The sequence below is a fragment of the Ptychodera flava genome, chromosome 14, assembly GCF_041260155.1.
Source record: "Ptychodera flava strain L36383 chromosome 14, AS_Pfla_20210202, whole genome shotgun sequence".
NCBI lineage: Eukaryota > Metazoa > Hemichordata > Enteropneusta > Ptychoderidae > Ptychodera > Ptychodera flava.
In genome coordinates, this window is record NC_091941.1 from 21,401,076 (window position 1) to 21,418,309 (window position 17,234).

At 36.9% G+C, this 17,234-nt stretch overlaps 1 protein-coding gene across 7 annotated transcripts in view; it reads right to left on the reverse strand.

Moving 5' to 3' along the window:
* The window catches only part of LOC139149727 (synaptosomal-associated protein 25-like), a 77,422-nt gene that overhangs the window by 49,831 nt on the left and 10,357 nt on the right, over window positions 1–17,234 (reverse strand). For all 7 annotated transcript variants that reach the window (XM_070721673.1, XM_070721674.1, XM_070721676.1 and 4 more), the window contains one exon: window positions 3,168–3,345. In XM_070721673.1, the coding sequence (XP_070577774.1) occupies window positions 3,168–3,236 (69 nt within the window). In that variant the 5' untranslated portion in view covers window positions 3,237–3,345. The remainder of the gene's footprint in view (window positions 1–3,167; window positions 3,346–17,234) is intronic.

Sequence of the window (17,234 nt, forward strand, 5' to 3'; positions counted from 1 at the left end):
CCGAAATTGTATTGTAGTATACAGCATTCTCTTATGGTTTTGCTGTAAAGTATGAGCCTTCTTAAATTTACAAGTGTTCCAGATGCTGGCAGACAATTCCATACCAATGCTCATTTACAAATTAACTACATGAGAGACTACCTGTACAATGGTTCAAATTATACATAAAAAAGCAGGCAGTAATTTTAAATGGCAGGGCTACATATGTACAGATGCTATTGTATGGGCCCTGGTACCATGCAGTATGCTTTCCGCTAGCAAAACAAAAGTTATATTTATCATGTGTGGTATTATCTTGGCTAAGCAAATCCATTTTGTGATCAGGGCTTCACAAGATCTATATCCCAATAAAGCAATGGGCCTACTCCAGAATACAAAATAGAGGCGGCATTCTATGGATACAGGTACACATATGTGATGGCAGTACAAACAAAACCCAAGAGCACAACCCCGTATGGCAAATCACTTGTTTAAATATCAAAATATTAAAATTTAATATATCCATTCGTACAAGTGCTTTTCTTCGTAGTATGACCTGCCAAGTTTTGCTTATCGGTCTTGCAGCCTTAAACGGGTCTTCATGCAATCTTTTATTACACTTTTACATTTTTAATAGTTTCGTCTATTGGCAAATCTACCGGGCCAAGCAAACAATGGATGGACTTGCAAGAGCAGTGTACTAGACTAACAACAATGGAATTTGCCCACCTTTCCATCTGGTACTGTACTACCAGCATAAGTAATTTTACTGACAGCTGGATGGGCACGTTATTGTTATACAAACAACTCACTAAAAATATACGATTACATTTGCTTAGAAGCCACAGTCCAGACTCCTCTGACTCCACCTTCTGTTCAACTGTCTTTGGACCATTTTAATTACAGTCGGTGTGTTCAGACATTTCCAAGTGATTAAATCAAAGACAGATTATAAAAGCGTGATAAAAGGATAAAGATAACTCTTATTTATTATTAGTTAATATTATTATCCTGTATTACTTTATTTTTATTGGAGAAAAGTTTGAACTTATTTTTGTATTACACTTTTATTGCCACAAATGTGATGTAAATCCTATATTTACAAGCAAGCAATAAAATATTATATTATTGTTGTTGTTGTTGCTGTTGTTGTTGTATTTGAAAAATGGCAACATAATTGCCATCTTGGGCATGAAATAGACTGATATCCATATATGCACCACACTACGATGTCCTGACACAAAGTTCACATTTTAACAATTTCCAGCGACTCTGGTTATTTTATATTTATGCTCCCGATGCACAAACTGAGCCTTATGCACAAGATCCAGCCTCTGCCAAATCACTTTACAGAGACAGGGACAGTAATACATATTTTTGAATCCTTTAAAACATTGTATATGCCTTCTTACAACAAACATTATAATCACATCATTATTGAAAGTACCTCAGCTTATTAATTCATATAATTCACATGACCTTTGCTGACACACAATTACCCAGTAGTGTTGTGTATCCATGGCAACAGTCATGACAAGTTCTTTCAATTGTAATATTAAACCTTGCGGCGGTAATATGGGCTTAGCAGTTGATGCTTCCTAGACGGGGAAATGCACGAAGCAAAGGAATGCGACTGAATTTATATTTCAGTCACGCATGTGTGCTCCCAACACAGGTACTAAATAGACACATACATCTTATAGTTGTCATGATGGGAGCTGTCTTCAAGATTCGACAGGCGAACTAGTCAGAAGACATTTGTCTCGGTAAATGTGCACATGAATGCCAATGATTGTAAATACGACACTTCTGCTGAACACAGCACTATTCCCAGCAATTTATTCAAAGGACAGGTCAAAGTCAGTGAGGAATAACGATACATTCCACAAGTTAACTACAATAAAAATATTTTCTTACTCTTATTCTTAAATGAAATTTATGCTATGAACATTGCCAAGTACTGTGTGTTAATTAGCAATTATGAAAACTTTGTCACGATCATTGTGACTATGGTCTGTATATAAAATGAAATCTGGTGAAACAACCATAACTAAAATACATGTAATGTGCCAAATTGGTTAAAATGTTAAAGTAAGGCATGATTTGATAGGTGGAAATAGCGTTACAATTCCTACAGTACATGCACAACATTCACAGGAAGCATGATAAAATTTAATACAGTGGTGTACTGAAAACGTGATATGGTCCAATTATTATAAACACTCAGCTGAAGGACTAGTTCATAATTTAATCTAACACTGGAGCATATCTAACTTTACATTAATACTGTTCAATGCACCATTCTTCATCAGAGCGAGTAGCTATCTTTGCACGGCTGAGTTCTTATCACAGACAGCAATTAAGTCTATAACATATGGGCAGCCTGCCATGAGTGAAATGTAACATGCAAAGATGTTTCGGAGATATTTCTTTGGCTTAATTATCACTAACTGCAAGAGCTATAGCAGCAACATTGGCTTGAAAACTACAAATCGCACTGATTGCACGGGTAAAGTGCTGTGAGAGCAAAACAGGATAAAGGACTTGGAATGCGGCAGAAGTTTGCAATCTAAAGGGTTGCATGTAATCCAGTGCATGGCAATGTTCAGGGATCGTTCATTTCCTACCGATGGATATTATATTCCTCACCAATTAGGTGGCTAAATGGAACCCTGTATAATTTTAAAGCTCTCAGGAAATCTCCGGCCAACACACTTGTAGCCCCATTGGAACATGAAACTCTAAATAAGGGATAATCCATGAAGTCTAGAAATGCACCAGTTAGCTCGAGATTTCTTCTCTACATTGTTATATATATGCTACCTTAATTCATTTGCTTTCTTAGTCGTTAGCCATATGGTGAGAACTGGGTTTTGCATTTTGTGTGTCCAAATTTTCAATGAGTAAAAATGGGCAGGACAAGCAAAAATATTATAATAAGAATTGGTAATGATGACGATGAAATCCATGATGGTTTGTAATATTGATCTTGTAGATGATATTGAAAGTGATAAAACTGATGAGGGGGAGGACGGTGATGATGTCGATGATGATGATGGCAACAATGAAAAGAATTTAATTGTAATTGGAGGGGAAATATTCTCTGAGTTTCTGTCAAAGGTGTTAGCTATGCGCTTCACACTGACAAACACTTTTCACACAGTGAAAACCTTTCTGAAGTGGCTCACCTCATCTGTAGTTTGATCCGCCTTCTGCTGAAGAGTCTCCAGCTCTGTACGCATGTCATCCTCTTCCATGACTGTCGTCGCTAGCCGAGTGGCGGGGGCTGAAGCACGGAGAACTTGCTGAAAGTGTGTCCCTCAAGTACCAGGAAAGCTGCACCGACGGCACTTAGAAATGCCAGACCTGCATGAATCAACAAAATAAAGACTCTAAATTAATGAAATGACAAAATCTGTGATAACGCAAACGAGTCTAAATATCTTACTAGCATGCTTCAGGTACAGGAAGCACCTGAGACTTACCTGGAAAATGTTTGTTTATACATTCAGAATATTTATGGCAATATTTATGTAATATCTACGTGATTGGTAATCTATGATCAAGAGGAATAAGCAGAAGCTGACAAACGTGTTGGATGAAAGAGTTCTTTATTAGCTTGTCTATCTTTCAAGAACGTATACATCTCCTTCCCATGCGTCTGACGAACAATCTCGCCTCATATTGGAAAGTGTGAGTAACATCACCTACGCGTCTTGAACAGCCTTCTTGCACTGTTGAAAACTAACGGTGAAAATCTGTAAGTTGATTTACCTCAATCTAGGCATATAGGACTGAATTTTACTTGAAATATTCACACCTGCTTCTGTAATGGGTTCCTTCCTTGGATAGAATGCAACAATTAAGCTGCCCTAACACTCACCACTAAAAATTCAATTATGGTGTCAAATGTAGGTAGCAGGGGACTTTTACTAGTCATCACGTTTTGACCTCTATGTGAACAAATGAGTTTGTATAATCATGATTGCTTCACGATTCAGTTGTGGTCAAAATTTCAAAATTTCTCCAAAATTTTCATGACCAGAGAAACAAAACTTGCATATCAGGCTGCTTTTTATTCACAATACCAGAACACAGTTTATTGGAAAGGGAACAATTTAGTGACCTACAAAGATAATTCCTCGACTTTGATCATGGATCATTTAAATAAATAATCAATGCTTCCAAGTACATACAAAATTACACTACCCTGAATAGTATGGAGGCTATCGACAAAATGCTCTGCACGTGTTTACGTAGCCATGGCAACATCATAACATACTGGAGTGATCATTATGACAAGAATTCAGAATTCATTCAAACCATTATATACTGAAAAGTCTGGGTGAAATAAGTGATAGTCTATTACACACACTTATGCTACTACAATAGAGACAGAATGATAGCAAAAAGATGATCTTATCCTTGCGGGGAAAAAATTTTATGAAAAAATAAAATTGTCAGTAGCGCTAACCTGTCCTTAAGATTGCACTTTGAGTGAGAGTGAAGTTATTCAAATTGTGAGAGGAATCTGAGCTGTTCATGAATAATTAAAATGCTATTTTTGCAATGGCTTGTGTGTCTATAACAAATGGCTGTGGTACAATATGGGAAAATCTAAAACGAAAGGGTTGGGATAGGGGAGGTCTAGTTCAGGACCAAAAGCACAGTAATATTACAATATGATTACTTATCACTATTTCCCAAACATTGTAGAAGGCAGAAGGTTTGACCTTTGACCAATGATGGAAAATTATTTTAGATTGTCCCTACCATAAAGCATACATTGTACGAGACCAAAGGGGAACATTAACTTTCACTGATGCCTTGCAAGGATACAAGATATTCACACTATAATTAGATAAAATAATATTTGGGAAAAATATGAAAACTGAAATATCGTCTTCACACTTCAGGACTTAGGCAGAAAAGGGACCCTGTGTGCAATGCAGGACATACAAGTACAAGACTAAAGGGGGACACAATATTCAGTGTTATTAGTGAACATTTTTATAAAAATATGGAAAAATGAATCAATTATCTTGTTCACATTGGCAACCCAACTGAAATTTGGGCCGACGCAAAATAATTGTCCTTTTGGGATTAAATTTGGTCCGTGTCCACACTTACCGGTACCAGAATTAGGGCCGACGTAACTTTACCTTCCTTTGTGACCTCTGACCTGTCAAAGTTCAAAATGGCGCATTTGAATATGGCACGCTGTTTCTACTGTTCATGATTTTCCTGTGTTTTTACGCACAAGAAGGGCAAATATGACTACCACTCACCCTTTTAATCATCGGAGAGATCTTCACCATTTATTGGATGAGCATATGGTATATATAAGACCGCGGTGGAGAAATAACCAGTGCGCGGCATTTTTGACATGCCTCTCTAGTCTATTAGTTACGTGCACTGTGGAATCGAATGACATGGTCTCGTGTGCGGAACAAAGGTTGGTGGGAAGTTCAGCGTACATGGGATGATATTAAAATGTAAAGACTGGATTGAAAACTTTCGATAGGTGTAAACTTTAGTTTCAAACGTCGTTTGTTTTGTGCGAATAGTGTGACTAGTTCAACTTCGATCCATAGCGGAGGCCTGGTCAACTGGGACCAGGGCCGACGTAACGTGTCCACACTGGCGATTTGCGTCGGACCAAATTTTGCGTCGGCCCTGAGTCGGCCCTGAACCCCCCCTTCTAACCGGGACCAAACTGAGTCGGCCCAGGGCCGACTCAGCGTGTCCACATTGGTTTTTTACGTCGGCCCCGGCCCTGGTCGGGACCTGGGCCGACGCAAAGTCGTCAGTCTGAACGTACCAATTGTCCTCACCCTTCAAGAAATTACTTTATTGAAGGGGACATGATATTCACAGTATTATTAGATGACACTTCGATAAAAATATAGAAAAGTGAGATAATGTCATAACACTTCTAGAAATTATTTCATTGCTGGAAGGGGGACATTTCTGTACACTGTAGCCAAAAGGGGTCAATAACTTTCAAAGATGCCCTGAAGGGGGACACCATATTCACATACTATTTAATAGAGAACGTGTTGATAAAAATATGGAAAAATGAAATATTGTCCTCACACTTTTTATCAAAGTGTGCTCAAATAACGATGTGGATATCCTATCCCCATAAGGGCATCAGTGAAAGCTATTGGCCCCTTCAGAAAGGTACCGGTACTCTACCGTCCTTCTTTGTTTTAGTACCCCACCTTCCTCCTTCTCTCTTGGTTTTAGGGTCACCCCAAAATATACTGGGTGAGTTTGTTCCATGTATCTTCAATACTACAAACAAACCCACCCTAACTTAAAAACTTACAACTTCTTGTTCTCAAGATAAAAAAGTTTGATTTAGGGAATTGTTATCAATGTACAGTTTCTCTGTATTCGCTATTAAGCATATTCACTTGCACAGTTTTATTTTCATTTGAATATAACATGACTTTACCCTCTGAACCCAGCTCGGACAAAAATGTCCGCATGATGTCATAGGATACCAGGGGGTCAAGGTGCAAAGGGTTAAAATGGCCTGATATTGAACATCAGGTGTCAGTTGGTTCGGCGAGCGAGGTGACGTACATCACTGTATTATAACTGTATCTGTTCTCAGGGTAATTGTCTTCTGTATCTGGTATGTGTAGTCTAGTACACATTATGTGGATGCTAAGTTAATGGAGTGACCTTTAATGGTGCACAGACCGATTTAAATACAGATAATTTACTTGGAGACTGCGAAATAGTGCAAATAATTTACAAAAAAAAAAGCCATATTCTTGTCAAATTCATGTCACTGGACAATCTACGCCTGAAGGTACGAGTGATATATTGTCATTTTATTTTTGCAGAATTGCTTGAAATCCGAGTGCCTGCTAATCTTGGCTTGGAGACAATTTCTCATAAAATGGAATATGAAGAATGTTTACCAGCCTCAAACACACAACACCTAGACAATATATGCTGAATTCCAAACAGAATGAGGATGCTGTAAACCACTGCATCACCTGGTCAGATTGCATTATTATGGCTTTCACATATCATTCAATATTTGCAAATACAGCAACTCAGCAATGACTCATACATGTATTTAAATTCACGTCATTACACAAATCAATAAATATCTGTCCATTACCCTAATGTCACAATTGGTGTAACTTGGCAGGTTTTACCTATGTATACAAAAAAAACGACTTTAAAATTGATTTTTCCTACTGTCTTTCCCTTCAGCCGGCCAAAGTTGTTTTATTTGTGTTCATATTTCTCTGCACAAATTTGTACTACATCAGGTGTAAACTGAAAAGACATCCGAAATGCAAGAAATGAGATATTCATTTACTGCTTACAGTTTCATTGATCTTTCATGTGAAATTTAAAATGTAAAATTATTTATATAAATTTATAATATTACAGAAAATCCTAACAGAGCAACTGAAGGAAACTTATAAGTACATGTTCGTAGGCAATCGCTAGAGAAAGTAAAATATGTTTTTAAAAAAATCTATATTATTTATACACCAACAGTGAAGCCCTCTCTTTTCCACAATTAATCAATTCTGAGTTCAATAAGTTAAGTAGTTGGCATTACGAATCAGAAACCACTGAAGCGTATGAGACCATAGCCAGCTAGTCTCAGCTACTCAACACAAAGTAAACAGCTAAAATTAATTTGGCAACCGCCCTTTGCTGGCAACAGTAAAATGCATAATTTTTCAGCCAGGGCTGATTAATTTTCCAGCCCGGGCTGATTAAATTCCATCAAAAACAGCCCTGATTGAATTAGTGACAACATCATTTACATAGTAACTTCTGTTGATTATGACATTTACATTGTGTAATTAGAAACTTGCATATCAAAAGTGTTGGTGACAACATGCTCAGGCCATTTGATTAGTCTCGATGTATGGATGAAACTTTATACCGGTCACATGTACCGGCTTATGTTAATCAATATCATGATACTTGTTAATTAGCCCTACCAGGACGCTAGACGTTGGTTACATCAATAATTTCAATCACATTTTGAGCAAATGAAGAACTCTGCATCTCTTGAAATCCGTTGACCAAATTTCAAGGCAATCGGATGAGAAGTTTCTGAAAAAACTTTTAGCCGAAAAATATCCTAAATTCCGTTTCTAATTTCATCCCAATGTTAAGACAGTATGAAAATATCCCTGGGAACCTGCATAACAAATTCCAAAGTAACTGGATTACTGGGCTCTGCAATTTCACCAAAGATGACCAAAAAATGTCGTCTAAAAGAAACCATCGTTATCAATTTTTGTCCTGGTTTGAAAATACCTGAATGAGAGCATTTCTTGGTACATACATGAAAATTTAAATTACTGGATAAATGGATTTGAAATATTTTCATATAAAAAACAACCCAAAGCATTCTACACAAATAGAAAATCATTATTATCACAATAAAATAAAACCATGATCTACATAAAGTTGCCACCAATCAAATTAGGCAATCTGACCATCGAAAATTTCAGAGTTTTCAACTCTTGACCATTTTCATTTGTTTATATTTGCATAGTTTTTACGACTGACATACAATCATACATAAATAAACATAATTATATATATCTAAGTTACATGCACTACATACAGTATATGCATTAACAATCATACATGCATTAGACATGCAAACAATCCTGTTGGCTCCATTAATTGCCAGTGTACGTGATTTATGCGGTTGATAGGAAGTAGACTTTAGAAAACGACAGAATCAACCACTGATCGTTTCAATGACTCATATCACATTAACTCTGCTACTTGTTTGGGGCAATCAATTCAAGAGTCTGATGAATATTAGAGTTTACTTTTTTCTTTACTGAAATGGATGATGAACTGATCACTGGAATCACAGACCAACTCATCAAAACCAAATAGAGCCTTTTCGACACTGGTTGTGATTCTCATCACTGCCGTATTCCACAGTAGTGATTACAAATCCAATCTACTGAGATATATAGCAATGATGATGGAACACAGTGCAGTAGAAATTACAGCCTTGGAGACCAGTCCATGACGTCTAGCAACAAGACTTAACAAGCTTTTAGAAGTGAGGGGTCACAAATGACTGATGTGCTGATGCCCAATGTCTATGTTCAATTCCGAACCACCAGTATACACGTCAATGATAATATTTAAATACATCAGACTAGTTGTGCAAAATTGAAAAGGACTTGCACGCCCCAGCCCTGCTTCATTGTAATGTGAAATTATGTTCAGTCATTGGTTTTCAAGATTTACGAGACACATGATCAATTGCGGTAAATTTGGGAAATCATCAATAATGATGTTATGAAGGCTCATGTGAATATCTGCATATACAGGGGCTGTTGAAATATGTTGGAAATGGGTTATTAGTATGGAAATTAAGTGAATTAATATGCATGGCAGCCCTTGAGAGAGCAGATAAGACACAGGATGTCTACAATGTACAATGTTGGACAGATACACCAACGACAGTCAGACAGACAGACAGATCCTTGAACACACTATACAACATCAATACACGTCATTCCCCTTTGACTTATGCAAAAATAGCAACTCAAAATTAAAATAAACATTAACTCATCACTCCTGCATGTGTGATGACTATAATAATAATAATAATAATATTTTTATTGCTTGCTTGTAAATCAGTGTTTGATATAGAATTTACATCACATTTGTGGCAATAAAAGTGTGATACAAAAATAAGTTAAAATTTTCTTCAATAAAGATAAAGTATTACAGTATATTATATTATAGCTTTGTCAATACCAGTGAATTTTGTGACGTCATATCCATACATTATTACTGATAATGTATTCCATTATTCAGCACTGCGGCCCCACAGTGAGCAAGTTTTTTTTTTTAAAACGAAAATAGGACTGCGCATTTAAAAGGAGGGGAAATATCGGATAAACCATGTAATACACAAAACTATAAATCTTGACAATGGTTCACAATATTGATAATAATGTCTTACTGTACGATTTATTACATTTTTTGAGTCCTCAAGCACGCACTTGGGCACACAGTCCATGTAGCCGACAATGAGATGCAAATGATATGCGGTCAAGGTCTCCTCAACTAACTTTCAGCTGGTTCTTCACTTTCTACTATTTTTTTAGTATTTTTTACAAAGGCACAGACTTATTCTACCTGCAACTTAAAACTGATAGTGATTTTGTAGCTCATTCTTTACTATTTTTCATAGTTTTTGGTAGCCGGTAACACACACTTCGTGTTCGTGTCGGCTACATGGACGATCTGCCCGCACTTGCCGTCTGTCTGGCTGGCGCTCAGCATGCAGTCCCCGTCCGATACGCTGGTTGTACTACTACGTTAAAACTTTGTTTACAACATGGTTCGCTTCGTTGCCGTATAGGTGAAACAGAACTCAGTACGTTTGCAAACTCCTAGACGATACTGGGTTTGACACATGGCATATTATGTATGTCAGTGGCCATGTAAACGATGCAAGCGTGAAAGGCTACCCGAACCAGCCGTAAACGGGCCAACAACGGCAGCTTGCTGTCATCAACCTTGACCGGAAGTGTCTACGGAAATTACTACGGAGCCATTCAAAGTCTCGGTCCAAGGTCAGCTACTACCAACAATCATGACGACCATGGACTCTCCGTTGATCTAACATCTCGGCCACCTAATTCTGATGCACTGACTGTAATCGGAGACAACTTTCATTCATCGTTTTTTTCTCCATGTCTGTGATTTTACCTTGCCTTGTTCTCGATATCGCGACGGTACCGAAACCCTCTAGTATGGGGTCCGCCTAAACAATGTTTGTCCACTGTACCTTTCAAGCACCCGTTTACGTCAAGTTCTGTCGTTCGCCGAAATAAAATAGCTCTTCTCAAGGAGCCATCGAAAATTAAATTTATAGACAGAGTTATTATTGAAATATAAACATTTGAATAACAATGTTGAACTCTGTTGATATCGTTTGCAATGAATGCTGTACTACTAGCGACATAATAATGATCGTATTGATCAGCTGATACCATGCATGCAGCTCGCTGATCTGCCATATTACATGCACTCCACACTACACAGTACACTGCACTGAACACGCACGTTCAGCACAAAAAATGACCAGCACTTTCACGGTTCATTTTGAATTGAAAAACGATGTATTTTCGAGGGAAATGAAAAGTAACTGCATCCCTACCGTCTACATCAAACTTGAAACATCACCTTTAAATATCATGCCATTCAAAAAATCGACACGGTGAAATGCCAGAGATGAAGAAAACGGAATGTTCATGCATCGACATCAGCATGATCAGCGGGCAGATCGTCCATGTAGCCGACACGAACACGAAGTGTCTGTTACCGGCTACCAAAAAGTATGAAAAATAGTGTAATATGTACAGAGTCAGGGCCGATCATGCTGGACGACGCTCACTGGCTTCAAACTCAGTTAAAATTTCCTTTTTTATTCGTTTTCTACAACTACAAATTCACTGGCATTGCCAAAACTATAAAATAATAGCAATAATGCACCCCCTCCCGGCCCATAATGGACTCAAGCAAACTTTGCACTCCATAATGTACTCGGCTTCGCCTCGTACATTATGTCGTGCAAAGTTTGTTTTCGTCCATTATGAGCCGGGAGGGGGTGCATTATTGCTTAAATAATAGTAGCTAATAATAAATATAACTAGGTATTTCTTTGTTTATATAAAGTAAAAATATAATCAGCAAGTTGTTCATTAAAAGATAATTCTTGTTTTGTTAGTAGAGAAATAAGCTGATTTTCAGTATCGTCATTTGGGAAATTGATTTTACTGAAAAAGTACTTTCTTTGGACTTTGTATTTCTGACAGACTAATAAAAAGTTAGACTTGGTTCAAGTCTGTGATTTGTGAATGTTGAGTGGAGTGAACGCAATGATTTGTATTTGCTTTCATGTGAAACGCGCGCGTGAGTGGACGCGATGAGTAGGGTGAACGCGATGAGTGGAGTGAACGCTATACAGCGGAGTTTCACCCGGAATCACAGACTTGGCTTTCTGCAGGGTTTGCGTTGCTATAAATTATTCATGAGATGACGTTTTCTTTACTCATATATTATTCATAAGATGACATCACTAAATTTTACACATTGGGAGGAGTTACCAATTGACCCAAACGAGACGTGCATAAAACTCACATGGCGTTGTTGACAAAATGTCGAGTGCGATCACTCCCACAAAAGTCAGCATGACCTCTGTTCTATCACCGAAAACGCGTGAAAATATCTGTGTTGTTTGTTGGGCCCATGTTACAAAATGCGAAAATCGTGGCCGGTTATTCAAGGATGGAAAAAGACACCGTCCTTACAGTTGTAGCCTGTTCTCTTACGTGCCAAAGCGATGGAAATCAAAACAATGTGGAGCGACTTCGTATGTCAGTGATTTTCCGCTGCCGGTTGGTGCGCAGACGAACACATCTTTTCCTCAATGTAACTCTCAACAAGCTTTCTTTGTAATCTCGCATGATTAGCGGTGGTCGACCGATCAGTTGTAAAACGCGGTTGATGTACGAACTTGATGCCATTATTCGCCCAGATATAAAACGTACTCGATGTCTAGCTTTGCACGGAGATGACAACAAACTTTTTAATACATGCAGAGGTTTATTAGCAAGCGTTCTTCTTATTGGCCAGAATAACGGCGGGGGCTGTCAATCATTTTGTATTTGCTCTACGTCACTGTGTACACAGTCCGTCTCACCGCCTGTACTTTGCAAGAAGTCCAAGTCGGTGAATCCGGCAGAAACTAACTCACTACTGCGCAGACTCAAACGTGACGCATTCAATCGCTGGGAAAACCTGGCGCGAGCTGCCAAATTCCGGATAGGTTTGTACGAAATAGGAGAGACACAAGAGAAACTATTATAAATGATTTTATTTTTTTTAAATTCACCGACTTGAACCAAGTCTAATAAAAGTGTGTTTCATCTTCAATACTGTTGGTGTTACACTGATTGCAGTATCTTTCAGTAATTGGGGTTTTTGGACAGTGTGTCTCCCTTTTCAATTGCTAGATCATGATTGCTAATGCGAAGTTTGGTGAGCAATTTTCTTTTCTCACCTTGCAACTGTGTTAAGTAGGGTTCTAATCTAAAATTACGTTTTATTTTGGCATACATTCTTAGTTTACTATTTTCATCAGTGATCAACTTTTTCCAAAAGACTTCATAATTGTTTGTTAAATTTGTTTTCATTAAACCAGGTATAACTTTGTGGTGTTTAAGTGATGGAGCTTTATCAAGGAGAAAGTCCATTCCATTGTCTTTAATTATGCACTCAAACAGTTAAACCAGGATCTATTGTTAGTGTTGTTTACCATTTGCTCCAGAAAAGCTTCTTTAGCAAGATTACAATGTGGCAGTTGTACGATATGAAGCCAGTGTTTAACAATATTAAGTTTGATCTCAAGTAGAAGTGGGAATTGTCCTAGTTCACCCCTCACAGCGGCTTTAACTTTCTCATACAGTGTATGACCATGACCCCGATTTGAATTCATCAGTTGTGCAAATATGACAGGAGTTCAATTACACCCTCCACGTTCGTTGTTTATTGACTAGTATTAGCATTTATCAAGCTGAAGATTAAGACAGAAAAGAAGATATCTGTAGAAAGCATCAGATCTCAGAATAAACTTTTCACTGAGTAATAAGTTAATTCTCTCCTTATTTATTTTGTAATATTTATTCTCATGTACATGTAAACTGAATACAATTTATGGGGAAAAGTGTATGAGAAAAGACTGATACAAGAACTGTAGTTATGTGATGACTTAAAATAAAGGACAAGAGTGTTCCTTTTTGTAATATTTCCATCACTTTTGTTGTAGAAAGCAAATACATTTTCTTCCTCTTCACTCGAAAATATATTGAAATACAAAAGAAATGAACTTGCATACATGACATACTGTATACAACAGATATGCAATGTTTGATAAAAATGAACTCAAGGCGTAACTAAAATTCAGCTGTCAACAGTACATTGGGCATAAGGGACTGGTCAGTTTCTTCAGCCTGGGGGGGGCCGGTGGATTAATGGGGGGGGGTCACCCTGTTTTTGACTTTGGTGATAGGGGGGGTCACCATGTTTTTGAAATGCCCAATAGGGGGGGGTCAGTGTGTTTTTGAATTTTGACACAGGCTCATCATTGCCTAAAATGCTGGTGTCAGCCACAAATTTCATCATTCAGTTGTATTTTTCGGCGCGCCCTCCGGGCGCGTAACTTTAATAATAGTCATATTTTTCAGCACGCCAAACTTTAACATATGAAGCATACATACATCAGAGATATCTGTATGTTCAATATTTTTCAGCATGCTCTTCAAGCTCATTACTTTAATATATCAGACATTTTTCAGCATGCCCTTCAGGTGCATGACTTTAATATACAAGGCATATATATATATCAGAGACATCAGGATGTTTCATATTTTTCGGCGCGCCCTTCGGGTGCCATACTTTAATAAATCAGAGATATCTTGATGTTTGCTAAGTGAAAGTGTACCATTATGAAATCTGCATTTCATATGAAAAGGATGACAAATTCCTGATACTTTTCTATCCTCTCTCTAAGCGAATTCAGTATGAGAAAGCAACATGCACAAATATTTCACAATATATATTTGATACAGTGACTTATTTTAGAGATAGAAAAATGACAAGATATCTTTCTTTCTCATTGATGCAATTATTTTCCTTTGTTTCACAGGTTTTCTGTAGAAAGATGCTTTTTTATGAACAAAATAACAGTTAATTAAAAAAGCCAGTTTTTGTCATCATTAGCTGTGCTTTTATGGTTTCAATGTTACAAGAAAAGGTCCTCTCAGACACTGTACACATCAGATTTGGCTAAAAAGCTCTCTATGGCTCCCCAGGAGATTTAATTGGATGGTTGGCAAGTCTTAACACCCATCAAAGTTTTTGATTCACTGCTTTTTCCTCTTTGATATTAATAGTTGGCATTCATTTCTGTACAACAGTTCAGGACATCTGGTTAAGCAGAGAAAGTGTGAAATACATTCACAGCTCATTCAAAATACAGCTCATTCAAAATGTACTGTATTCAAACTTTAAGATTGACACTTTGAAATTCCTATCTTACAACTGACATGTCAACAATTTCATTAAAACAAAAAATGACTATTTAAAATATAAATATATGTAAACATATATATATATATATATATATATATATATATATATATATATATATATATATTTATATATATATAATTTATGTCCACCTTTTGTTTTACCTATGTCGTGCCCCAGGGGGGGGGGGTCACCCTGTTTTCGAAATTTGGAATAGGGGGGGTCACCCTGTTTTCAAAATTTGGAATAGGGGGGGTCAGCCACTTTTTGACGTGGGCAAAAAATAATCCACCGGCCCCCCCCCAGGCTGAAGAAACTGACCAGTCCCTAACAAACACATACAGGCTGGTTTGACAATTTGAATGCTTGATAGTCTGACATGATTTGGGGAAAAGAAAGAGATTACAATTTTTACAGACGGGACAAAAACTTTACAGCAAATGCATCAGAAATTATGGCTGGAGCTTTAAAGAAACATGCAATTTATGTAACTGGTATTAGTGAATGCATTCCTTTGCCTTGATGGTTGAAACTAACTGGTTCATTTTGGTTGTCTATCAGGGGCAAAGAGAACAAAATTTTAATCACAAAACACCATAGTAATTAACACGCAATAATTAATCAAAAATTATCTAGAAAATTGAAAACCAGTGTCATATGATTTTCAATTACTTATACAGCATCAAACATGTAGTGCACTGAAAGTGGATAACTTTGTCAAGTACACTTCACTGTTTTTCCTTTCATGAACTGACATATTTTCCATCAGTCACGTCTTTATTTTCCAATTACCCTAAATGCTATTTTTTTTCTGTACATGGTCATTTTGATGCATGTGCACACTCTTCCAACACACCTGGCCAGTGTCAAAACAACAGTTAGTCAGTGCAACTGAAACTGCCTTCCGTTGTGTGTAGAGTAAAGAGATCAAAACTGCTGTTGCCTTGCATAAATTACTAAATTTGCCCTTCCTTCAATTGATTTCCTGAACCGCAATCGTCTCTATACTCTTCTCGTCAATAAGATTCATGCAGGTGTAAAAATCTCGCTTAAAGAATGGTTAGAATCTTATATCGATTGACACAAATTACCCTTAGCTTCTAAAATACAAAAAGAAATACAGTGTTATTGATGCAAGTGAACCTGACTTTTCCTGGTAAGTTGTACAACCAATGGTAATATTTATTAGCTAACATGAGCTAATGTTGCAGTGATATCTGACTGTCTGTCTGTCTGTCTGTTGGCATGATATTTCAAACAGGGCTGATAGGATTGGAATGAAATCATGATGTACATGCACTCTGTTTGGGAATGGTAAGAACTGATTGCTTCAGGGGGTGTGTGGTTTGCAGACTTTATGCTTATTAGCACAATTAATGAAAAAGCAGATATACACTGAGAACAGCTGAAAAAAATTGATGAGATTTGCTGAAAATAATTATCACACTAAGATATATCAGCCATGTCAGATATTAAAGGATGACATGACCGTAATTGCTGATTTGCATATTTGATGAACTTTCATAATTAGGGATATATCTCTGTATTTACTTGACCAAAGTTGATGAACCTTGCTATGTACATTGAATATACTATGATACAACATTATTGAAAGTCATTCAGCATTTTAGAGAGCTTTTAGATAAGAAGATAACTAATTTGCATATTTAACTAACTTTGCTAATTAGGGATACATAGTATATCTGAATCGACTTGATTAAAGTTGATGAAACTTGATATGTACATTGAAGATATTTTGATATAACATTATTGAAAGTCAATAGCATTTTTACTTCAGCTAGCTACTAATTTACAAATGTAATGAACCTTCTTAATTGGGGATAAAATCTGGATTGACCTCATCAAAGTCGACGAAACTTGCTATTTATATTGAAGATACTGTGATATAACATCATTGGAAATCGTTTTACATTTTAAAATAAGCTAATTACTAACTTGCATGTTTAACGAACTTTCATAATTAGGGATATATATGTGGATTGTCATAATCAAAGTTGATAAAAGTTGCTATATACATTGAAGATACTATATAACATTATTGAAAGTCATTTAGCATTTTGTCTTCAGCTCATTACTAATTTTCAATTTAACAAACTTTCTGAATGTGC